This window comes from Chinchilla lanigera, unplaced genomic scaffold, assembly GCF_000276665.1.
Source record: "Chinchilla lanigera isolate Chin_1 unplaced genomic scaffold, ChiLan1.0 scaffold00030, whole genome shotgun sequence".
Classification (NCBI taxonomy): Eukaryota; Metazoa; Chordata; class Mammalia; order Rodentia; family Chinchillidae; genus Chinchilla; species Chinchilla lanigera.
In genome coordinates this window covers 23,552,163-23,578,413 of record NW_004955431.1, presented here as the reverse complement: position 1 = coordinate 23,578,413, position 26,251 = coordinate 23,552,163, and the positions used below count along the sequence as shown (strand labels likewise).

Below are 26,251 nucleotides of genomic sequence, written 5' to 3'. Positions count from 1 at the left end.
CCCCGGCGGGGGCGCCCTCCCGTCGCCCGGCTCCCGCGGACTCTCCGGCCTCGGGGTTTCGGCCTCAGGCCCCGCGCCCCCGCCGCCACTGGGAGTGCCGGGGAGGAGGAAACATGGCTCCCTGCCGGGGACAATGCACGCGAGAACCTCGGCTCCACCTCCCTCCGGGGCCGGGTGCCCGGCGGGCCCACCTCCCTCCCCGGCGGGCACCTCTGCCCCCTTTGGGCCCGCGTGGTGCTCTGCAGGGTCAGGGTCCACTGAGCTCCTCTCAGCCACTTCGTGTGCACTTCTGGGTGTCTGACCCACTTAACCTGTTTCTTCGTGCTGGTTTCCTTTTCTCCCCTGGTACTGGTGGGGACAGTTTGAAAGCCTGTTCGTGATCACGCGAAGTTGGAATGGAGTTCAGTGTTACGCAGGGACTGTAGATCTTCTCTGCGCTGAGAACTAGCGTTGTTTCCCCAAGGTCACTATGAGAGTGAGTTGGTGAGCTTGACTCAAAAGCAAGGTCTTTTTGAGACAGGGTTTCCCTATGCAGTTGAGTTCAGGCTGGCCTTGAACTCACTTTGTAGCCCGGGCTACTCTCGAACTGTCAGCAGTCCTCCTGCCTCAGCTTCCTGAGTGTGGGGGTTACAGGCGTGCACCGCCTTGCCCAGCTAGCAAGGTCTTTTGACGTCCAGATCAATCTTATTTTTGTTTGTTTCTCTCACCACAGCGCTGCTGCCTGCTGTTTCTATTTCCACGTGCTTAAGCCCTGGGCGCTAGCAGGAAAAACTTGTGTGCTCTGATCTGTTCAAGAGGCATTTATTACATTGACATTATGGGGATACAGGTGTTTTATGTATATCTTTGGTCTTTAAAAACTTTCCTACTTAGGTTTTAAAAAAACGATTAACCCAGCAGTTTTCAAGTTTTATAAACTCCTGTAGTTTTTACTTGCATCTTCTGACAGAAGTTTTCGGTTTGAGCTGCGTAGTAGTTAAATATGATATCATGTGTTACAGTTTTGTGTTTGGAGAACTTTTTTAGCCTTGAAATTCCATTTTGTGAAAAGGTCAGTTTGTGTCAGTACATGCAGTCACTACTATTGGTAAGCTGTCAGTGCCAAAAATGTGTTGATAGCACGTTTAAATAAACTACAAATACTGTTTTTTAGTGGGGTGGGAGTCGTCTGAAATAAAGTAATTGCATATTTTATGGAGTAGAGTAATTGTATTAAAATCCTTTTAAAATCACAAGATAGAACTGATCACTATTCTAACCAGTAATCTGATGGTTAGAATAAGCAAGTTTAAAGACTTTAATTTGTAGAAAAGAAAATAGAAGTGGAAATTTATCATTATAGACTAAACTAGCAAAGTTAGGACTTTTTTGAAAAAAGGTTCTGAAATTTAGAATTATGGTGTACCAAATGATTTGTGTAAAATTACTGCCCCGTTTTGCAGGTATTTGTGTGCTTCACCAGCACATTTTTTTTTACATGCTAATAGGCCAAATCACTGCAGTCTCCATGGCCTAAATACTGTTTTACATTTCGTATGTTCATGACTTGTTTGCTTCATCACTCCTATGTTTGGAATCTTCATAGGCACTTAATATTTAAATAATTTTTTATTCCCCTCCCCCCCATTTCTGAGTTGAAATAGACTTTATTTGTGAAGGGCAGGTTGGGGAAACGGGGTAAACTGGATTATATTTGTGATATTTGTGTAGTGTTTCCAGAGGTCTGTATTGACTCCTTTCTGCATCCCTGTTAAGTTGTAGGGTGGCAGCTGTGTAAGTTCTGTGGTAAGAGATGTACTTTCCAAGGTAACATCTGTACCTTTGATCTTTTTTTTTTGGTTTTTCTCCGGTACCGGGAACCGAACTCACGACCTTGCGCTTGCCAGGCAGGCGCTTTTGCCGCTGAGCTAAATCCCCAGCCCCACCTTTGATCTTTTGAATGAGGGATCCTTTTTAAAGTGTCATAAGCAAGCAGATTGTGGATGGAAACATACCATGCTTACGAAATACTAAGCTGGCCGGTAAAAGCATTTTACTAAATTTAAATTTCTCTTTATCTAAGTGTTTTTATCCATCATATTTGTAACCCTAAGTATTAAGATCTAATCTACCGCACTATCTTAATAAAAATAAGTAAATTTAAGTGGAATAGTTCCTCAGGACATTTTAAGCCTGTATATCAATATCTTTGGAAAAATTATAGTAATCCTTAAGGATGATGAGAATTTAGTCAAGCAGTTACAAGCAAGAAATTTACATCTTGTAACTGCAGAGAAAAGCCCCTTTTCTGGGTTAGACTAGTAGTATTAAACTACTGGCTCCAGACCCTATAATATCCTAAAAAGTTTATACTCTACAACCAGTGCCTTAAGAAATGAACTTTATTTTATTTTTTATTTTTTTGGTGGTACCGGGAATCGAACTCATGACCTCACGCTTGCAAGGCCGGCGCTGTGCCACTGAGCAAGAAATAAACTTTATTAAAACCACAAATTAAATAACATTATAGTTTATCTAGTTGGTCATTTGCCCAAATTAATAAAATGAAGGGCTGATTTAAACTTCTTTATTGATACATACTTGTAGTCATTTGTCTAAAACATTCTAAATGTTCAACCTTAAAAGTCAATTTTTTTTCTGTTTTTTTGAGACAGGGTCTCCATATGCAGTTCAGGCTATCCTTGAGCTCACTTTGTAGCCCAGGCTGATCTCGAACTTGCAATGATCCTCCTGCCTAAGCCTCCTGAGTGCTGGGATTACAGGCGTGCGCCACCACACCCGGCTATAATTTTTTTTTTTGTTTATTTTAAAGAGTAAGAGAAGGATAACAATAATGGGGGGGACTTACCAAATTATAGACAAAGTGGTAGGAAATTATCAATGGTTATTGTTTTACATATTGTTATCTACAAGATAGTTTCTCAGGAAAACAAATAGACAAATAATAGTTACAGACGAAAGAGGTAGAAGATTATCAATAGTTGTTGTACTCAGGTATCTTCGAAAGAAAATAAATAGAACTATACATGAATTTTGGTTTTTAATTTTACTTTTTTTTTCTTGTCTTTTTGAGACAGGGTCTCATTATGCAGTTCAGGTTGGCCTTGAGCTCACTTTGTAGCCCAGGCTGGTCTTTAATTCGCAACCATCCTCCTGCCTCAACCTCCTGAGTGCTGGCATTACAGGCGTGCACCACCACGCAGGGCTTAAATAAGGCCTTTTTAAAAAAAGTGTATGATAGTTCTTTCCAGCCTCTAATGCTTCCCTTACCCTATTAGATAATTTAGAATATATAGGATAAGGACAGACTCACAGTCAGATTATCAGGAGAAATTTGTTCCATTCATGATGGGTTAACTTCCCACTTTTAATTATGTGTGCCTAATTTATATTGCAAGCATATCACTTATCCCTGTTATAGTAAAGATTTAAAAGCATGATGGAAGGTTGGGAGTTGGATATTATTATAGTGATAATAATAATATTATTATTGTGAAGGTCATTGTAGTGTTCCTGCTGTAGCTTTGTTAAAAGATTAGTTTGAGTAAAGGCATTTATTTCCCAAATTTTGGCTGATAGTCTTGGTTAAAGAGCTTTGAAAAATACCTAAAGCATGAATGGGTTTTAGAAAATAACCTTAGGTGCACTCTAGGAGAGAGCAGATAGTTCTTCCTTTAAAAAGGAAAGGCTTTTTGTTTCAATAAAGTATGTAATTGTTTCATTTAATAAAGTTTTTTTTGGTAATGTGAATTAAAGATGGAGTTTCACCTATAACAGTGAAGGTTTTGTGTTTAATAGCATGTGAAGAATATGATTTGATATAAGGGGTGTGACAGGATATTAGGTTATTTCTTGGTATGTTGTGTGATTTGTCCAGTTGCAAACTTTAGTGCATTGGAAAATTGAGAGTATTATTTGTAGTTTCACTGGAAGAAGGAATGATTCAATAGTTAAAAGAAGAAATGATATTACTGAGTCTAGTAAAACTTCCAGATACAGACTTTTAAATTTTTTTGTCCTGTTTGCTTAATACAAGAGTTACTGGGTAGATAATGCTGATTTTGTTAGTCTTTCCTTCCTTTATGGTGGGGACTGAACCCAGCATGCTTGCTTTAAAAGTAAGCTCCTCCTCCCTGCCAGATTTTCTGTCTGTCTCTTTCTTTCTCTCTGTGTCTCTGTCTGTCTCTGTCTCTGTGTCTCTCTGTCTCTCTCTCTCTCTCTTTTTGAGACAAGGTTTCACTTTGTAGGACAGGCTGGCCTTAAACTCAACTATGTAGCCCAGGCTGGCCTCGAAATTTTGGGGCAATCCTCCTGCCTCTGTGTCTTGAGTACTGGGATCACAGGTATGCAACACCGTGTTAACTCTGTCCAAGATTTTTTTCTTGGGATACTAAACAATGATTTTTAGGAAGGGAAATGTCCTGTTTGTGAAGGCATTTTGTAGTGTAGTCGTTCAGTTTCAAATTACTTTTCAGATGTGCAGTTGAAATTTTTTTCCTTGTTTGAGATGTGGAATTCTAATTTGAATTCACTAGCTAGTTAAGAAATTCTGCCAGTCTATTGTTTGTGCAAAAGAAAGAAAATAAAGTATGGGAAAAATTTTAACAGTCATATCTTTGGACTGAATTTCAGGAGCAAGTGTAAGATTTAAGATTGGAACTTGATTTTGTAATGTTGCCACATAAAGGGATGCCCGAAGTTTTGCTTTGTATACACTCAAAATTTTCAAGTTACTTTGTCCTATATTTTTTCATTTTTAAAAATAAGCATTTAATTTTAGAATAGTTAGATATTCACAGATTTACTGCAGAGATAGTATAGTGTTCCCATTTATACCATACCCACTTGCTGCTGTTAATGAGCCATTTGTATCAGTATTGTATATTTGTTCCAAGTAATGCACTAAGATTTGACACATTAAGTCCACACTGTATTCAGATTTTTTTAACTTCCTTAATGTCCCTTTCTGTCCTAGGAATCCCACCCACAGTATCACACAGCATGTAGCGGTCATGTTACCTAAGTCTCCTCTTGGTTGTGACAGTTTCTTAGACTTTGCTTATTTTTTCATGACTTGACGAATTTGAGATGCACTGGTCAGATATTTTGTCTTAGTCCATTTGTACTGCTATAACAAAATGCCACATTGTGCGTGCTTTATCCAAAACAGGATTTTTTTTTTTTTTTTATCTTTTTTGAGAGGGTCTCACTATGCAGTTTAGGCTGGCCTTGAGCTCACTTTGTAGCCCAGGCTGGTCTCCAACTCGCAAAGATCCTCCTGCCTTAGCCTCCCAAGTGCTGGGATTATAGGTGTGCACCACCACGCTGGGCTATTGTAATTTTTTTATTTGTAAATTTCCCCCCCCTTGTACCGGGAATTGAACTCGCTTGCCAGGCAGGCACTGTGCTGCTAAGCTAAATCCCCAGTCTCTGTAATTTTTTTTTTTTTGAGACAGGATCTTGCTGTGTAGTTCAGGCTGGCCTTGAACTCACCATGTAGCCTAAAGGGGCCTTGAACTCATGGCAATCCTCCAGCCTCAGACTCCTGAGTGCTGGGATTACAGGTGAGAACCACCATGCCCAGCTACCTCTGGATAATTATGGTGTAGTTTTTAGAAATGAAAAATAAATGTAACCTAAAAGTTGATTAGTTAAGAAATTAAAACAACCAGTGAAAAAAGGCAAGTTTTTACGCTTTTGTGTAGTATATATAACTGGTTTTAATTCTCCTGAATTATTTTTTCAGAGTTTCTTGAGGTTGGCAAAAAGCAGCCTGCCCTGGACGTCCTTTACGATGTTATGAAAAGTAAGAAACATAGAACATGGCAGAAGATACACGAGCCAATTATGTTGAAATACTTGGAACTTTGTGTGGATCTTCGTAAGAGCCACCTGGCTAAGGAAGGATTATATCAGTATAAGAACATTTGTCAGCAGGTACAAACAGCTTGGTTTTATATTTTGAAAATGACTAGTAGCTTCTGCAAGAGTATACCTTTCACAGTTACTGCATTTTGTATGATAATTTTCTTTTTGAACATCTACGGGTCATTGGAAGAAATCATTCCTCTTTCTTTTTGCTTAGGTAAATATTAAATCTTTAGAGGATGTTGTTAGGGCATATTTGAAACTGGCAGAAGAAAAAACTGAAGCTGCTAAAGAAGAATCCCAACAGATGGTATTAGATATAGAAGATCTGGATAATATTCAAACTCCTGAGAGGTATGTGCATTCAACATTTAAGAAGTACTTTGTTGGTTAACTCAGTGTTTTTCCTGTCCCCATTTGAAATAATGTTTTTCAGGAAGAATACTTTGAAGTTTTAAATTGTAGTACTCCAAACAGTTACGTAATAAAAATTAGTAATTCAGGTGGGATAGTAAGTGATACTTTACGTTTGTACAAATTGGAAGATTTGATACTATCTCATGATGATCAGTGTTTTTAAACCATGTGGCAAAGTAGGAAATCATGTTAAAAATGACTTCTAATGCTTTTTTTCCCTTTGTCATTATAGTGTTCTTCTAAGTGCTGTAAGTGGGGAAGACACACAGGATCGTACTGATAGGTTACTTTTAACTCCCTGGGTTAAGTTCCTGTGGGAGTCATACAGACAGTGTTTGGACCTTCTTCGAAACAATTCTCGAGTAGAGCGTCTCTACCATGATATTGCCCAGCAAGGTAAAAATGATAACATGAAATCTCTAACATAAACTGATTTGAAAAGTGGACTTCAGATTTTGCAGAAGGTTCCCTACCCTTTTCCGTAATGCTTACAGAAAACAACTAACTTTACCCTTATTGATAGATTTTCAACATTCTTTTGACTATTTAAATAACTGAGTAAGAAATTTGTTGTATCAGTTTAGGGTAGTTCCATGTGGCATATATTTTGTTGATTCCTGAAAGACATATTTTAAAGTCAGTTTGGAGTTTTGCAGGTCACTAAAGGGAAAAAGTGAGCTTTTCCATTGTTTTCTGATAAATTTGAGTTTTACTTTTGACTCCACTCTGGATTTAAAAAATTTCATGGAAGTGCTGGGCATGGTAGCTCACATCTGTACTTCCAGCACTCTGGAGGCTGAGGCAGGAGGATTGCCCTGAGTTTGAGGCTGGGCCAGGCTGTATAGAGCATTCAAGACCAGCCTGGACTAAGAGACCATGTCTCAAAAACTTTAAAAAAAATTTTTTTTTCCCCTGCAGTACTGGGGATTGAATGTAGGGCTTTTGTACTGAATTATGTAAGTATCGTGCACTAACCAGATTGTGCAACTGGAGTTCCTGTACTGAGTTACATCTTTAACTTTTTAAAATTTTGAGACAGGATCTCACTAAGCTGTTAAATTGCCTAGGCTGGGCTAGAACTTGGAAAGAAAGATCTACATCATCCTCACTGAGTGCTGGGATTATAGGCATGTTGCCATCATGTCTTGGTCTATTTTCTTTTTTAAACAGTATTACTGAATAATCGGGCATAGTGGCGCATGCCTGTAATCCCAGCACTCGGGAGGCTGAGGCAGGGGAATCGAGACCAGCCTGAGCTACAGAGTGAGCTCAAGGCCAGCCTGAACTTCAAGGGAGACCCTGTCTCAAAAAGACCAACAAAACAAAACAAAACAAAACAGTATTACTGAATATAGAAGTAGATTTTCTTAATGGCTGAGGGTGAGCTTAATATCCAGTTGTTTTCCTAAACACAATTAATCTGTGGAGGAGTATCTGAAAGTATCTCACCTCTCCCTACCGTCACTTGTTATTCTTTCTGTGCTAAATGCGGCCCCCCTCCCCTTACTGGGGCTTGTACCCAAGGCCTTTGAGCTGACCTACACCCCTGCCCTTTGTTATTTTTACTTACTCGGTTTTTTGAGACAATATCTCACTAAGTTGCTAAGTTACCCTGGCTGTCTTTTAACTTTGTAACTGGGTAAATAACCTGCTCTAGGCTAAGTTGCCCAGACTGTCTTTTAACTGTGTAACTGGGTAAATCACCTGAGAAGCTCTAGGCTTTTTTTGGTTTTATCCTTACCATACCTTGTGAATTTAGTCCTGTAGGGGTGGTTGGCATTTTGTGATTCAAATGGTTGACTTTACAGCTAAGATTGTTAGTAAGAATATTGGAACTTGTGTCCTATTTCGTTTAAATGACTAATGTGAATTTTCACTTTCCATAAGTAAACTTAGGCTTTTTGATAACAATTGATTAACTTGAAATTAAGTTGCATCAGGTTAGGCCTGTTGAAATAGCAATATTATATTTTTATTAAGTTTATTGGTACATTTTAGGTATACATAAGGATCATGTTCATCATAGGGAATTTGTACCTGTGTAATATAACTTGATTCTTTTTTTCCCCATTCCCCTACAACTCCTCTTCCTCTCCTTATTTATATAAAAGTTTTGTTTCCATTTTTTTCCTTAATTTTTTTCTTTTCCCCATTCCCCTCCCACATTTTTTTTGGGGGGGGCGTCTTTTTGAGACAGGGTCTCACTGTGCAGTTCAGACTGGCCTTGGACTCACCTTGTAGCCCAGGCTGGTCTCAAACTCGGAAAGATCCTCCTGTCTCAGCCTCCCAAGTGCTGGGGTACTGTGCCCAGCAATATGTTTTTGTTGTTGTTGTTTTCCGGTACCGGGAATCGAACTCACGACCTTGCGCTTGCCAGGCAGGTGCTGTGCCGCTGAACTAAATCCCCAGCCCCTAATATTGTATTTTTTAAGAGCAAAGGAATTGCTGGGCATGTTGGCACATGCCTGTAATTCCAGCAGTTGAGAGGCTAAGGCAGGAGGATCTTTGTGAGTTTGAGGCCAGCCTGGGCCACACAGTCGAGACCCTTTGTCAAAAAAAAAGAAACAGGGCTGGGGATACAGCTGAGTGGCATAAGTGCTTGCCTGGCAAGCCTGAGGTCATGAGTTCGATTCCTGGTACCAAAAAAACAAAAACAAAAAGAAACGAAAAAAGCAAGAGCAAAGGAATTGTGAAACCTATTCTAATGTCACATAGATGACAGCAGAAGAGTATTGTGTATTCCAGTGACTGAGCAAGTAGTTCACATGAGTATAGATATAGTTGAAATTTTTGTGTATTTCTAGTTTGTAGTATGTAGGTTAATTAATATGAAAGCATGTTGCATTCTATGTAAGTTAACTGTTGTATTTCTGCCTAGAATTTTTAGTCTTTTAGCATTTGAAGTGGGCCAGGGATATAGCTCAGCAGCACAGCGCCTGCCTGGCAAATGTGAGGTCATGAGTTTGATTCCTAGTACGAGGGGAGGAAAAAAAGAAAAGAATTTGAAGTGATAGGTCATTGAAGGGTGGATCTTCCCAAAATCTAGATTCTAATTATTTTCCATTTGTAAACTTTCAGAACCATATTTTGGTCTTAATCCAGGACTAAGGACTGTATCTGTAGTTTTGTTAGGGTTCAGAATATTAGAGCACATGGATTGGGTGAAGGTTATGACACTCTAGAACTTGTTAAAGACTAATGATGAATTTGGTGAATATTGTTAAAATAACTGATGCTAATGTATGAAAGTGTAAAATATTTAGATTGACAGTGGAAAGCACTTAATATATTTGACAATTATGTCTACAGCTTTCAAATTCTGCCTCCAGTACACCCGGAAGGCTGAGTTCCGTAAACTGTGTGACAATTTGAGAATGCACTTATCCCAGATTCAGCGCCATCATAACCAAAGCACAGCAATCAATCTCAATAACCCAGAGAGCCAGTCCATGCATTTGGAGACAAGGCTTGTTCAGTTGGATAGCGCCATCAGCATGGAACTGTGGCAGGTAAGTTGTGAATGGTTAGCTTTTCTTGTATTAAACCTGTTCTTAAGCCAGGCATGGTGGCGCATGCCTGTAATCCTATCACCTGAGGCTGAGGAAGGATGATCGCCATGAATTCTAGGCTAGCCTGCACTACACAGGGAGACCGTGTCCTCAAAAAAACAACAACAAAAACCTGTTCTTTCCCTTGATGAATATCCTCATCTTAGTTTTTTTTTTTTTGGGTACCAGTAATTGAACTCGGGACCTTGTGCTTGCCAGGCAGGCGCTGTGCCACTGAGCTATATCCCTGTCCCCCCTTTCTTTTTCTTTTTTTTTTTTTTCTTTTTGGTACCAGCAGTTGAACTCAGGACCCTGTGCTTACCAGGCAGGCACTTGTGCCACTGAGCTATATCCCCAGCCCTGAATATCCTCATCTTGGTATGCTTGGTTAATTTCAGCAGACAAGATTTAAGTAATTTAAAGATTATTTGATGGAATAGGAAGTCTCAGCAGATTTTGGTTCTACTTAGCTGGTGAAATTTGGGTCAACTGTGATATTTCAGATTCAGTTTCTTTGCATATAACAGTACATTGTCAGTAGCACTCTTTAAGTTTCATGAGTGGTGCTGATTTGAACTGTTTTAAGTCTGATGAAACAGGAATTTGCAAAGGAATTTTTTTTATTTGTTCTCAGAGTGGAACCTGGAGTCTCGTGGATACTTAGTGCATGCTCCCCACTTTTTGTCCCTAGTCCTTTTTTAAAAAATTTTTTTTTTTTTTTTTTTTGTGGTTTTTCTCCGGTACCGGGAACCGAACTCACGACCTTGCGCTTGCCAGGCAGGCGCTTTTGCCGCTGAGCTAAATCCCCAGCCCTCCTTTTTAAAAAAATTTTATTTTACTGCTTTTGTTGTTACCAGGAATTGAACTTAGGACTTTGCACTTGCCAGGTAGGCACTTGTGTCCCTGAACTGTATTCCTGGCCCCCCCAATCCTTTTTTTAAAGTGGTACTTGGTATCACATCTAGGGGCTTTCTCCAAATAAGTTGCATGCTCTGGGGCTTTGCACTGAAAAAATCCTCAGCCCTTGTTTTCTTTTTTCTTTTTTTCCTTTAAATTTCAAGATGGGGTCTCACTAAGCTGCTCATGGTGGGCTTGAACTTGGCGATCCTTCTGTTCTAAATCCCCAGAGTTCTGGGTTTACAGGTGTGTGCCACTGTGCCCAGCCTACAGGTTTGGGAGTGCTGGGATTACTGGCATGTGCCCCATGCCAAGGTTTTTACATGATTTTGTAACCTTTCTAACTTGAGAGTTTTTTATATATTGACCAAAAGTGTGTAATTGAAGTTACAGAGAAGAAACCTGAAATTTTCAGCCAGGTGAAAAAGTGAACTGATTTCCCACTTTTGCCCCATAATTTCCTGTTTTTATAGGGATATCCATTTGAAAGTACTAACTGTAAAAGATGTTAAAAAAAAAAGTGCTGTATAAGAAAAATGGATAAGCTAAAAGAAGAAATGCTCATCCATTGTTTCATTGCTCAGATCACCTCTGTATTCTATTGTACATCCTTCCAGGTTTTTCTTTATATTGATGTTGCCTGAAATAGTATGCTAATACTATGCAGATACTTTCTTTTTAGTCTGCTCTTCTTTAAAGAATTAAGTGTTTTTGTAATTAGGGCAATTTTCTCAAAAATCTAGGTAAATAAAAAGCATTGTGAAAGTGTCTTAGGCGTCATAGAGAGATTTGAGTTTGTTTTGTTTTAGAATGCAATGACTTACTTATATTACCTGTTTTAGGAAGCATTCAAAGCTGTGGAAGATATTCATGGCTTATTTTCCCTGTCGAAAAAACCACCTAAGCCTCAGTTGATGGCAAATTACTATAACAAAGTCTCAACTGTATTTTGGAAATCTGGAAATGCTCTTTTTCATGCATCTACACTACACCGTCTTTACCATCTGTCTAGAGAAATGAGAAAGAATCTCACTCAAGATGAGATGCAAAGGTAGGAATGGTATAGTTGGATAATGTTGAAAATGTGAAACAAATATCTAACACCAAGTGACATGGCAGTATGGTTGCAGTCAAGCTGTCTCAATTTCTACTTGGCTGAACGTAGGACCTTTACAATGAACTGCACATCACCAACCCTAAAGTTTGTATTTTGAGATAGTCTTAGTAGATCACTAAATTGCCCAGGCTGGGATTGAACTTGGAATCCTCCTGGCTCAGCCTCTCAGAGCACTGGGATTTTAGGCATGCACCACTGTGTCTGGCTGGGATTGAGTAATTACTTGTTGTGGGGGACTTCCTTGGGCATTCTAGGATGTTCCTATACCAAATAGCCACCAATAACAGTCCCCCCGTGTTGTGATTTCCAAAAATGTCTCCTGGCATGGCTTTTCTTGAACAGTATTTTTGGTCTTCAGGAGCCATTTTTTGTCAGATAATCAACTACCAAAAACCCAATTGAGAAAATTGGATATTAGGAAAGACCAATGTTAATGTATGATCCTTCTGTATATGCACAGGTACAGTCTATTAAAATAAATTGGACAAAATTTTGTCAAGTCATTTTTTCTGGATTATAAAATATTAGGTGTAGAATGCAGATGGTCCTTGACTTACAGTGGAATTATATCCCAGTATCCCTATTTTAAGTTGTAAGAAAAAAATGCATGTGATATGTCTGACCTACTGAACATCACAGCCTAACATAGTACAGTGAAGGTTGTGGTGGCAAACCTATGGCATGCATGCTGCAGTCAGCATTTTGTCAGCAGTTTGTATCATGGAAAGCTCTAAAAGGTTTGCCATTGCTGCAGTAGGGTATCATTTGTTCACTGATTGCATGACTGACTGGGAGCTGTTGCTCTCTGCCATAGTCTGCCATTTTGAGAGGAGAACTTCTGTCACTACCCTGGTGGGAAAGTATCAAAATTAATAGTTAATTCTATTAACACCATGGCAATTCCAAAATACTAATATATGTATATATATAGTTTGTACATGTATGTATATACACACATCTCAACATATGTAGATATTTATGAGTATTTTTAAAAGGGCCCTATGACCTAACAGACCACTTTTTTTTTGTCTTTTGGAGACAGGGTCTCACTGTGCAGTTTAGGCTGGCCTTGAGCTCACTTTGTAGCCCAGGCTGGTCTGAAACTCACAATGATGTTCCTGCCTCAGTCTCCTGAGTGGTAGGATTACAGACCACTTTTTTAAAAGTGTACATCTTGTTTTCTTTTGCTTGTGGTTTTTTTTTTTTTTTTTGTGGACCTGGGATTGAGCCTAAGTCTTTACATTTTAACCAAGTGCTCTGTTAGTGAACTATATTCTCAGTCCCTCAGTTGTGTTTTAAAAATACATTTCAGTTGGATTTAGGGCAATTCACATACTGCTTTTTTGTGTTATTAGACTACGTTATTTTTTTTTGTACCAGGAATTGAACTCGGGCGGGAATCAAACTCAGGACCTCATGCTTTCCAGGCAGACACTGTGCTGCTGAGCTATCTTTCCAGCCCCTAGACCATGTTATTAGGCTTTTGGTAGAATTATGTACATCATGTTTATCTTACAGGGTTTTTTTATCCTCCTGTCAGAATTTAAATACATCATGATCACATTCGTCATAGAGAATTTGTATCTTACAGTTTTATAGCTGTGCATGGAACTAACTGAATGAATTCTGCCAGTATTGTTTCTTTGAAACTTTTGAGGGCAGGGTCCATTGTGATACTCACTGTTCCTACATAGTCCACATTAGTCCAGACTTGTTTTTCTCTAAGGTCTTTGATGAGATGTGGTCAAATGCATGGTAAGTATTTAAAGTTTAGAAAATGGTCAGCATGGTGTTGCATCCTGTAATCCCAGCCCTCGAGGCTGAGGAAGGAGTTTAAAGCCACAGTGAGTTTGAAGCCAGCCTGGGTTACATATAGTTTAAGGCCAGCCTGAACTGCATAGTGAGACCTTATCTCAAAAACAAAAACAAACAAAAAATGAAGTTTAGAAAATATATTACTGTAAAAGACACCTTGGCATGAATCCCCTCAGAGTACTCTCCCTTGCTTCAGACTCGCTTAACCCATTGTTTTTGGCACTTTTTGGAGGGCGTTTTGAGACAAGGCTTTATTTTGTATTGCAGGCCTGCCTTGAACTCGTGTATCCTAGGCTGGCCTCAAACTCAAAATCTTCTTGCCTCAACCTCCTGAGTGCTAGGATTATAGGCATGAGCTACCAAGCCTGACTTTTTCTTTTTGCCACTTTTTCCAGTTTTGAAAGGCTTCTTTCATGTGTTTAGGAGGTGTTATCAAAAACATGGTGAGTGCCATGTAATGGAAAGACAGAACAGAAAGATTAAAAAAAAAATTACATTGTGTCTTCATGTATCTTATTCACTGCATGTGGCACCTCTACAACTTCTGGCTCTTCCTCTGACCAGAGTTAAAATGACCATGAGGGGTAAATGTGTTACATGTCGGATCAGTTCAGGACAGAGGCAGTTATGGCAGCATAACTAAAGAGGACTCCCTGAACTACTTCAGAAAGTAACAAGAATGATGGGAAACTTACGCTCAAAGCAAGGGATTGTGTGTTTTGAGGAGGATTCATGGTAATACTTCTTTGACTGTAATATTTCTGAAATTTAAATATTAACCATATTTTGTATCGCACCTTGTGTACTGTTCCCATAGTGAGTACTCTTTGAGTATCAGGTTGCTTGCCCCTGTTATATTTTTTGGTTTAACTTTCATAAAGTCCTTTATTTTCTGAAAATTGAGTATCTTGCCTAATGTCATTGAAATAGTGAAGCTAAAATTCCAGCGCCTGACTCTTGGGCTCTAGAGCCCACAGTGTGTAGTGTTCCGTAGTGCTTGAATTTAACATATTCACAACAGGGCTGTAATTCTTCTTTTGAGAAAGAGTTTCACTATGCAGTTCAGGCTGGCCTTGGACTCGCAGTAGTCCTTCTGCCTCAGCCTCCTGAGTGCTGGGATTATAGATGTGTACCACCCTGCCCAGCCAGGGCTATAATTATGTTTTGGCTGCCAGGCAGCTCTGATATATTAATTGTTCCTGCTGGCTTGAACCATGGTGATAACGTGCATGACTGTCCCAATAGGCGGCTCATACTGCTTCTCAGGGGGCCTTTAATTACAGCAATGCAAAAGAAGAGTTGATGTAGCAGGCAGATGTCACATTACAGTCCCTTAAGGAAAATGTTAAAGTAGTATAAAAATACTATAGTACAGCTACATTGTGGTACGGCAGTTGTATATGCATAAGAGTTCCATGTTAAAATCTACAGAATTGTTGATAAATGACTCGGAAATATATGTTTCTTTTAATGAAAGAAATTTGTTGATTTATGATAATTCTTTAAATTGGTATGAGTAGTATTAACTTTTACATTTGGGCGGTAATTGTCCAGATTCAAACTAACTAGATGTGGTCCATTTGTAGACTTTATTATTTTTAGTTTAGTGTAGTTTTTGGTCTTTTTGATGAGAGGGTCTCACTGCACAGTTCAGGCTGCCCTTGAGCTCACTTTATAGCCGAGGTTGGCCTTGAACTCACAACAATCTTCCTGCCACAGCCTCCCGAGTGCTAGGATTACAGGTGTGCACCACCATCCCCAGCTTAGACTTTGTTAATTTTGTTCGTGAAAAGACTGACAGAAGTGTTGAAATCTGTTTGTACTGCTGGTGGTGCAAGCTGTCTGGTGACAGTCATTGTGCTTGTACCACCCGTAGTTCAAGCTGGTAAGAATGTTAACCTGGCGTTCTTGTGTTTGAGAGAAGTAAAAATTTAGCTTTTGGCTCTCTGCTCCTCTGGTTAACATAACTGTGTTTACTTAAGTCCTTGCAGTTTTTTTTTTCCATTACGAATTATTTGCTTAGTTGTTAAAACTGCTTTAGTAACTGCTTTTTTTACCATTTAATCACAGTCTTGTTTAGAAATAGACAACAGTGAGTAGGTGGAATTTTGATTCTATGAGTATTTAAGTAAGGTCTATTTTTCTTTTAACTAATCTTATGTAGTGATAGAATAATACAGATTAGTTAGTGGTGTGACATATTTTCTGTCACTGGCATATAGGTGATTGAAGAGAACTGTCAGTGCTTTTCTGCTTTTTCCGGCTTACCAAGTAACATTTATAAACCTAATGAATTTAATTTTGTTCACTGCAGAATGTCTACTAGAGTCCTTTTGGCTACTCTGTCCATCCCTATTACCCCTGAACGTACAGATATTGCTCGACTACTGGATATGGATGGCATTATAGTTGAAAAACAACGTCGCCTTGCAACGCTGCTAGGTCTTCAAGCCCCACCAACGCGAATTGGCCTCATTAATGATATGGTTAGTAGAAGTTTGAGCATTTATAGCTTTGGACAGAAAACTTTGGAAAAGTTTAATAACTCACAAAATACTGGGAATTCTGATTGACTGCCAGGAGATTCTGATGCAAGAACAGAGATGACCATGGTATAAATGAGTAAATGAGCACTTTGTTTAATTGAGGCTGTTTCTCTCCCAGTGGGATCTGAGGTTAAATTGATGAGAGCTTTGACACGGCAGGATGGGGGCTGGTACTGTTGGACACTCAAATTGAGGAGAAGTAACTGGGCAAGAAGGACTGTGGATTACAGTAAGTCCCTGATTTAAGAACAAGTTCTGTTCAGGGAGAATTGTTCATAAGTCGGATTCATTCGTATCCAACATAATGAATCTTATACAGCATACCTGTGAAAGCTCACAACTCAAATGTTCATAAGCCAGGGACTTAACTGTATTTCAGGGAGTTGTAGGAAACTAATCAAGCAGACGTATATGTGAGAGATGAAGATGAAGCCAACAGACAAGGTAAGGTAGATTTAGACCTGATTCTGTAAACTTGTGGTATTTCCAGCTTTTTTCTCTTTCAAACTTTCATTTTATGTTATTAAAGCTGTGGTTATTAATCAGGATCATGCAGTGAAACTGCTTTGTAACTGCTACATACTGCTACCTCAGAAGATGCCCCTGTTTATCCTCATCTGCAGCAGAACAGATAACAAATCAGCTGATGGCCATATCTTCAGTGCTTATGAAAGCACTTGAAGTCATCAAGACAGCTCATACTGGTACATGTTACCTTTAGTCATCCCTTAGTGGCAGATTGATATCAGGTCACTTGTGGCTACCCAAATCCAGAGGTGGGCAAATCCCTTAGCTAAAATGGCATGAGATTTGCATATAATCTACACATAAGTTTCTGTGAATGTTAAATAATCCTTGGGTTACTTATAATATCTGATAAAAAGTAAATACTATGGAGATAGTTACACTTCATTGTTGAAAGGTTAAAAAAAAATTTGAGCACTAATTTATTTATGTTTAGTACACGTGGGAGTTTTTTCCCCCTGTATCTACCTGAGAAGAGGGAGGGCAGCTATTAAGTGAACAAAACACTATCCTCTTGGTGGACATTTGAGTTTTCTCTCTTTGGGCCTAATACAAATAGTGCTGCTGTGATGTTTGTGTGATTTACGTAAAAGGAAATGCTTTGTAAGCTCTGACATTTTACTTATTATTGGTAATAAGACAGTCTGGGTTTGCCATAGTACTTAATCTTCACAAATACTTTACTATATTGGTTTTACTTCCTTTTTAAGTTCTTAGGGGCTTCTCACTGTAGGCAGATGCATAATATGGGACAAAAAATTCAATAGTTTGGAGTGCATTTTGGTAAATTTAAAGGGGACTGAGGATAGGCAGTCTTAGAGTCATTTTCTAGATTTCTAGTCCTGTACTTTATACTCAGTTTGTTTTCAGTCTGTACTTAATCACAGTTGGACATTTTCCTTCAGTAATTTTTTTTTTTTTTTTTGCTTATTGTAGGTCAGATTTAATGTGCTACAATATGTTGTTCCAGAAGTGAAAGACCTTTATAACTGGTTGGAGGTAGAATTTAACCCATTAAAACTCTGTGAGAGAGTCACAAAGGTAAGCCGCTGTGTAAGTTTTGTCAGTGTCACTAAGTAGCTGGTGTTAAAATTTTGAATTGTATCTGTCAACAGAAGTATTTCCCAATGACTGAAATAGTGCACATTTCATTGTCTTTTTCTTCATATCAAGAGAAAAGATATTTCTGATGTGCTAGATAACCTTTGAAGGTAAATTAGCAGCATGACTGATATAGCCATTGCTGTCAGTCACCTTCAGACAGAAATTTATAGCTTTATGATAAAGTTTGAATTACTTTGCCTGTAATGTTTTTGTATAGTAAAAAAATTGAAAGAATTTCAGATGTTTTATTATCTGTTGGATAGTATTCTTTCTCAATTTAATGGATTTCATAGGTTCTAAATTGGGTCAGGGAACAACCTGAAAAGGAACCAGAGTTACAGCAGTATGTGCCACAACTGCAGAACAACACCATACTTCGCCTCCTGCAGCAGGTAAAGATACAAATGAATGTTTATGAAGGGATTGGACCATAACGCTTCATGGATTTTTTGGGGAGGGGGGTATGGCACTGCTGGGGGTCAAACCTAGGAGGGCCTCCAGCACAACAGGCAGGTTACATCCTCAGATCATTGGTTGTATGAACAAATTTAGAACTGTCAAATGAAAGCCTGCCCAAGTAAGTGTCATTCCATGTCATTTTGAAAACAGAATTATATATAACTGCTTTTTTCTTTTTTGCAAGTACTATCTTTGTGTGTATTCCTTGTTAATAATGTGGGGCTATTACTCGTTTCAATACTGACAGTGGTTTTTCATAGTTAGAAAGTGTAGTACAGTGATGACAAATCTTTTAGAACTTTCAGTGATACAGCCTGCTGCGGCACAAGTGCCATAGGTTTGCCACCACTGGTATAGTTTATTTATGTAGATTATATTAATGAAAACCTGGATTTCTAGTTTTTTACCTGTTCGTACTACTACAACATTGAATATGTTGCATAAATGTGTCATTCAATACAGTGGGACTTTCTGTAGCATAAGAAGTGGAGTCACTTAATAGTTCTATACAATTAAATCTTTAGTTGCTTCCTCAGACAACTTAATTAATAGACTCCCACCAGTAATGAATGAGACAGATTTTTTTGTCTCTTACTAACACTAGGTATTAGTATCTTCTAATATTTTATTCCATCTTTGAGTAGATTTGAATGTTACGTTTTACAATGGCTTCAGTGCTCCTGTTGTTTACTTGGGAGGGAGGTTTATCATGTTCATTTAAGCATATGCACATTTCATTGACCTGCTTTCTTCTGTATATGTGAGCAGTGTTATTTCTTATGTGCTATACAAATAGTTGAAGGTTAATTAGCAGAATAACTATAAATAGTAATGCTGCCAGTCTCCTTCACACAAAAATCTCATGAAGTATTTCAAGCTTAGATTAGTAGCATATCTTTATCTACAAATACGTGGCCGTTTAATTTTATTCGGTAGAACTGTGACTTAAAAGGTTTAGAATAATGTGATGGGTCATAGCATAAAATTTGGAGTTGATAGTCTGTGACTGGATTTCAGTGTCAGCAGTGTCCTGTTAAGATAAATTGTCTGAGCTTTACTTTTTTTTCCCTCTGAACAGTGGGTAAAATTTCCCAGGGCTGTCATGGGATTTACATAAAAGTGCTGAATGGATGGCAGCTATTATTATTAACCCTGTGTTTTTTATGCAGGTGGCACAGATTTATCAGAGCATTGAGTTTTCTCGTTTGACTTCTCTGGTTCCTTTTGTTGATGCTTTCCAACTGGAACGGGCCATAGTAGATGCAGCCAGGCACTGTGACCTGCAGGTATGTACTATAAAGGGAGGGGATATTGAGGTGGGCAGAAAGCTTTTGAGAACCAGAAAGACTTGCTGCTTTTGATACAGTGGCACATTTTTAAAGTTTTACTGAGTAAATCTCATAGCTTAGGTATTTAACATTCTCTTGATTTCTTTTTGAAATTCAGTTGAAATTTCTTTTTGATCAAGCCATTTGTAGAGCCAGGCGTGGTGGTGCAGGCCTGTAATCCCAGCACTTGGGAGACTGAGGCTGAGGCTGAGGCTGAGGCTGAGGCTGAGGATCCTGTGAGTTCGAGGCCAGCCTGGGCTACATAATGAGTTTGAGGCCAGCTGAATTACAGAGCAAAGACCCTGTCTCCAAAAAAATGAAAAGACTAAACAAAATGCCATTTGTAGAATGACTTAGCATTAACATAACTATTTTAACTGCTACTTACTGTGTTTTCAAAGGTTCGTATTGACCACACTTCTCGGACCTTGAGTTTTGGATCTGATTTGAATTACGCTACTCGAGAAGATGCCCCAATTGGTCCTCACCTGCAGAGCATGCCTTCAGAACAGATAAGAAATCAGCTGACAGCCATGTCTTCAGTGCTTGCAAAAGCACTTGAAGTTATCAAGCCAGCTCACATATTGGTATGCACCTTTGAGGGGAGTGCTTCCCAGATGTTTTGAGGGACTTCTTTATCATGTCTTTGAACAGTTTGATCTGAGCGAAGGGACTTACTTGTACTAGGTAGTTTTGTTATTTTATGAACTATCTTTAGCAGATAATCAAATGATTGAGCTTTCTGTGGCATAAAATAGTACACGGCGCAGGCAATGTAGTAATAATGGGTAGTGTATAAAATAACGCACTGCATACACCTTGGCCCTCAGAATAGTGAAGTACCATGATTGGGCCTTTTCTTCCTTAGAGTACTGTTTCTGAGTTCTGTTAATATTCTTGTCTTAAACGTTTACGACTGGGGCAGGGTTGTAGCTCAGGGGCACAGTGCCTGTCTGGCATGCAAAAGGCCCTGAGTTCGATTCCCAGTACCAAACAACAATAATAAAAAACAGGACTGATTTGGTGCAGAGATACTAGCTCAGAAAGAAAGGTGGTTCTTTAACTATGTCGTTGTTATTTAAGACTGAGTAGAAGTGGTGTTACAACATTTGCTACTAGAAAGGAATATCTTGGATAATTTTTTTTGTTACAGAATGCAGATACATTGAAGGATAGTGGATCAAAATTATTTTGTAATATTTTTAATCAGGGCATATTGCTTTCAGTTATGTTTTAAAATGCATTTATTTTTGAAGCAAGAGAAAGAAGAACAGCATCAGTTGGCAGTTACTGCATATCTTAAAAATTCACGTAAAGAGCATCAGCGTATCCTGGCTCGCCGTCAGACAATAGAGGAAAGGAAAGAGCGACTTGAAAGCCTGAATATTCAGCGTGAGAAAGAAGAATTGGAGCAGAGGGAAGCTGAACTCCAGAAAGTACGGAAGGCTGAAGAAGAGAGGCTGCGCCAGGAGGCAAAGGAGAGAGAGAAGGAGAGGATCTTACAGGAACATGAACAAATCAAAAAGAAAACTGTTCGTGAGCGTTTGGAGCAGATCAAGAAAACAGAGCTGGGTGCAAAAGCATTCAAAGATATTGACATTGAGGTATGTAGCATATCACCCATTGAGAGCTGAGTTTTATCCAGGTCTTTTTAGAACATAAAAGTCTTATTTTCGGTTATTTGGTTAATTCATTTTGTTATGGCTGGCTTTATTGACTCAGTGTATAAGCATTTAGTTCTAATGGTTCCAGATCTTTCAACCACTAATCTCATGGTGATAAAGTTTGAGTAGATGTAGACTACACAAGTGAGAAATAGAAGGCTGTTACGCTGGCTGTGCTGGTGCACACATGCAATCCTAGCACTTGGGCAGCTGAGTCAAAGGGATTGCTTTGAGTTTGAGGCCAGTCATGTTACACAGCAAAAAAAAAAAACAAAAAACAGGGAAAAAACCCGGCTATTGTACAGTAGCTTTATATTTCCTAAATTGGCACTAAAAAAACACACCCCCAAAAGAAACACTTGTCAAACAGCAATTTCGGATTTGATTCTAGACTGTAATCAGCTCTGTTGACTGTTAGGTAAATTACTAAGAAGGATGTATTTGTATTTCCTTTTAGGACCTTGAAGAACTGGATCCAGATTTCATCATGGCTAAACAAGTTGAACAGCTGGAGAAAGAAAAGAAAGAACTTCAAGAACGCTTAAAGAATCAAGAAAAGAAGGTAAATGAAAGCATCAATGAACTTTTACCATGTTATAAAGGTGAATTAAAGGAGATAAAATGCCATATGTTTTTCATGTCTTCAGATTGACTATTTTGAAAGGGCTAAACGTTTAGAAGAGATTCCTTTGATAAAGAGTGCTTATGAGGAACAGAGGATTAAGGATATGGATCTGTGGGAACAACAAGAAGAAGAAAGAGTAAGTTTTTTATTTAACTGTATTTTACACTTTAAACTTAATTAAATCCTTTGCCATTAGTGAAACCAGGGTTTCAAAATTGATTGTTGAAAATTATGTTTTAGTGGCTGTTTATTAACAGATTGGTGGAAAAATAAAAATTTTCATAGTAAGAGGTTAAATACAAAACAACCAGAAAGCTTATTTTAAAAATATCTTTATACTTTAAATGGGTTAATTGTATGGCACGAGTGTGTAATTCATAGTTTCTGCTTGACTTAGAGAATTGTGCAACAGTCAGCACAATCTTAATTTTAGAACATGCCCAAAGAAACTCTGTACCTAGTAGCAGCAACTGTTAGTCTGCATTTCCTTACCACCACCTTAGCCTTAGGCAATCACTAATCTACTTTTTATGTCTAGATTTATTTTTCTGGTATTTCCTATAAATGATGTGGTGTTTGTGACTAAATAGCTCATTCTGTGATTTTGTTCGTCTATATAATATTCATCTTCTGATATAAAAACAGGGTTTGCAAATGCCTATAGTGGCCAAATGTGTAGTAAAACAGAGTAAAGATTCCTAGTTGAAAAAGTAACCATAGCAAGAGATAGCAAAAACCTGTGGGTACCATGGGTGGCACTCGGCCTGTGCTTCCATCTCATCTGATGGTTGCCATCTGCAGAGTGTTGTCTGTCCTTTCAGTTTTCAATAGAAAAGTTAGAATTTTTGTGATTCTCAATGTATAATGTAAAGCTAACTAGAAATGGAAAAGTGCTATAGGTCAACTAACATACCTGTAATGATCTGGAGCTTTTGTTTTGAGACAGGGTCTCTGCAGTAGTTTAGGCTAGCCTTGAACTTGCAGCAGTCCTCCTGCCTCAGCCTAAGTGCTAGGATTTATAAATGTGTGTCACCGTGCCCAACTCTTTTTTTTTTTTTTTTTTTTTTTTAACCTTGGCCTCAGCCTCCAGCTGTTCTTCAGAGAGCATGCCTTTAAAAACTAAATTATTGTGCTTATTACATGTGATACTTGTTTCATTTTGCTGTACTTTTTTTCAAAAGAATTTCAGGTATCACGGGGCTAAATAAAACCTACCTGTTACAGATGCCCCAGAACTACTTTCATATGTCTTTTGTTCCGAAGTTTTTTTGCCATCCTAGGGAACCTTCTGTTGTGAGGCAAGATGCAAGGTGGGAGAGAGTGGTTTCTGATTCTTAAAGCATATCTGCTAGTAATTTGGCAATAATCAGTAAGAAATGCTTTGAAATTTAACTGTGTATTATGTGTCTGCAGATTACCACTATGCAACTAGAACGGGAAAAGGCTCTTGAACATAAAAATCGAATGTCACGAATGCTTGAAGACAGAGATTTATTTGTGATGCGACTCAAAGCTGCCCGGCAGTCTGTATATGAGGTGAACTTACTGGTTTTAGAGAAATTGTGTGAACTTTTTAGTTTTACCTCTTTCAATATAATGGTACATTCTGTGTTGAGTTATATGTCTTTTTTTAAAATTTTTTTTCCTGGTACTGGGAATTGAACTCACGACCTTGTGCTTGCCAGGTAGGCGCTGTGCCACTGAGCTAAATCCCCAACCCCTTGATAAGTCAGATAATATTTTAATAGAATTTTAGGGGGACTACTTTATAAGCAGAAATAGTTAACCAGTTGAATAAAATTTTTTAAAGGTGACAGTTGCCTGGCTTGGTTTCCTTTGGTACAAGCTTTTGTTTGCCGTTTAAATAAAAAATGAAAACTCTAGATAGAACTATCTTGGTGTTAAAATTCTAATTTATTTTGTATAAAGATACACCAACCGAATTTAGATAAATATCAACAAGCTTCTTCTTTTTTTTTTTGGTCTTTTTGAGAGAGTGTCTTGCTATGCAGCTCAGGCTGGCCTTGAGCTCACTTTGTAGCCCAGGCTGGTCTTGAACTTGCAAGGATCCTCCTGCCTCAGCTTCCCAAGTGTGGGATTACAGTTGTACACCACCACGCCCAGTTTAATATCAACAGTCTTAAATGTCTCCCCTCAGTCCCCAAGTACTGGGGATTGACTCTTAAGAAATGCTGTGGTACATCTCTACCCCTTTTTTTGTTTTGAGACAGGGTCTTGCTAGGTGCCCTCGCTGGGCATGAACTTGACATTCTCCTGTCTTAGTCTCTGAGCATTGTATACCATTTCACTCAGCTCTGACAATCTATATTTTTAAAAATTTGGCATACTCATTCATTTGGAAATTGCTGATTTCTTTAGTTGGAGATTCCTTTTTGTGTTTCCAAGAGATTTGTGAGTCTTTTAAAACTTACAGAAGCATGCTCCTATTGAATAATTTTTGGGTTTTTTTGGTGACTGTTTAATTGCAGGAAAAACTTAAACAGTTTGAAGAGCGATTATCAGAAGAAAGGCATAATCGTTTGGAGGAACGCAAGAGGCAACGTAAAGAAGAACGCAGAATAACTTACTATAGAGAAAAAGAGGAAGAGGAACAAAGGAGGGCAGAAGAACAAATGATAAAAGGTAACTAAGCATATAGACCAAAATGGGAAAGAGTTATGTAGTTAGTATTGTAATCTTAGCAAATACAAGAATCCAGGTAATTGGCCTCTTAGTACTACAGTTAACTGGGTTCTTTGAACTAGTTTGTTACATGTGAAGATACTGCATCTGTGAACTTGTTTTCACACATATAATGTTATTCTAAAAATGGATGTAAATTTGTTTTTATTCTGTATTCTATGTGGGTGTTAGCATTTATTGAAGAATGGTTGACAGACAAAGGCTGTCGAGTGGTCTTGTATCTGCAGTCCCAGCTGTGCAAGGATGGAGGGAAGGGTTGTAGCCTCCTAACTCATCACAGAATTGTTGTTGAGCAGCATACTTGTTTTCTTAGTATCTTCTACCATTTAGCTGATTACCAAATACTGTAAAATTTTTAAAATTTACCTCTACTCTATGGTTCTTGTTCAGTGCCAGAAAAGTGGGCGTAGCACTAGGGAAAAGGTGCCTGGTGCAAGGCACACTTAGTAACCTAATACCTTTACAGAGCGGGAAGAGAGAGAACGTGCTGAACGAGCAAAACGTGAGGAAGAGCTTCGAGAATATCAGGAGCGGGTCAAGAAACTAGAAGAAGTAGAAAGGAAAAAGCGCCAAAGGGAGTTGGAAATTGAAGAAAGAGAGCGTCGTAGAGAGGAAGAGAGAAGACTTGGTGATGATCCACTTTCTAGGAAGGTGAGTATAGAAATAATTGCTTGACTACTGTTTAGAGGGTGACACTGGTTCTGTTTAGTTGACCCCCGCCCCATGAGCATCACCCAGGAGCATGTTGGCAGTGCAGATTCCCAGCCTGCACAAGCTTCTGACTCACCCTGCAGTGTAACACCATTCCCAGATGATTGAGATAAAATTTATTTCAAATGTGCATTAGAATGGTGTGTTCTGTTAGCTCTTGAATTTCCTGTCCTAATTGATCATTTGTTACCCACATTATCACAGGACTTTACCTTTCTTTTTGTTCCTACATGATTGCCTTATTGCACATTTTTCTGTTGTCTTTTTGAGACAGGGTGTCGCTATGCAGTTCAGGTTGGCCTTGAGCTCAGGTTGGTCTGAGCTCACAGCTCTGGCTGGTCTCAAACTCAAAAGGATCCTTCTGCCTCAGCCTCCTGAGTGCTGGAATTAGAGGCGTGTGCCATCATGCTCAGCTTGCACATTTTTCTGTCACTTGTGGTCTCTGTTAGTCTCCACTGTCATAATCTCCCCCCATCTCTTGTCCTGTACATCAGGACCTGGTTGAGTTTTTGTTGTAATGTGGCCTCTTTCATGGCTTTACAGATGTCTTATTGCAACAAGCTGGAAATTTTTGTCTCAAGGTCATTATATGATTTTACATGGGACTCTGGGCACTTGCTTTATGTTTTATAGTCATGTTAGCAAACATTTAGACCCAAATGTGTTTGCACTGTGTCATGTTTTCCTCCTTTTCAGATGTTTTTGTTTTGTGTATCTCAATTCTTTCCAGAGTTTTTTGTGTGTCTTGAAGGGGTTTCTTTGTCACAGTTGAACCATGGTTCTGTGTATGGCTAGTTTAAAATCAACTCAGAAATATGAAGATCTTTGCTTTGTTTCTTTTTGTACATAGTGCGTGGAGGGAAACGTTCTTCATAGTGGCCTTGTTACTTCTGTAGATTGTTTTATTCCATGTAAACTTCTAGA

At 38.6% G+C, this 26,251-nt stretch overlaps 1 protein-coding gene across 1 annotated transcript in view; it reads left to right on the top strand.

Annotated features, from left to right (window-relative positions):
• Positions 1-26,251, top strand: part of Eif3a (eukaryotic translation initiation factor 3, subunit A) — a 36,051-nt gene that overhangs the window by 479 nt on the left and 9,321 nt on the right. The window contains exons 2-17 of the mRNA XM_005387883.2: positions 5,747-5,937; positions 6,086-6,222; positions 6,518-6,681; positions 9,595-9,794; positions 11,573-11,781; positions 15,977-16,148; positions 17,670-17,774; positions 18,131-18,229; positions 19,466-19,582; positions 20,026-20,211; positions 20,881-21,228; positions 21,746-21,850; positions 21,936-22,049; positions 23,327-23,449; positions 24,403-24,556; positions 25,083-25,267. Of these exons, the coding sequence (XP_005387940.1) occupies positions 5,747-5,937; positions 6,086-6,222; positions 6,518-6,681; positions 9,595-9,794; positions 11,573-11,781; positions 15,977-16,148; positions 17,670-17,774; positions 18,131-18,229; positions 19,466-19,582; positions 20,026-20,211; positions 20,881-21,228; positions 21,746-21,850; positions 21,936-22,049; positions 23,327-23,449; positions 24,403-24,556; positions 25,083-25,267 (2,609 nt within the window). The remainder of the gene's footprint in view (positions 1-5,746; positions 5,938-6,085; positions 6,223-6,517; positions 6,682-9,594; positions 9,795-11,572; positions 11,782-15,976; positions 16,149-17,669; positions 17,775-18,130; positions 18,230-19,465; positions 19,583-20,025; positions 20,212-20,880; positions 21,229-21,745; positions 21,851-21,935; positions 22,050-23,326; positions 23,450-24,402; positions 24,557-25,082; positions 25,268-26,251) is intronic.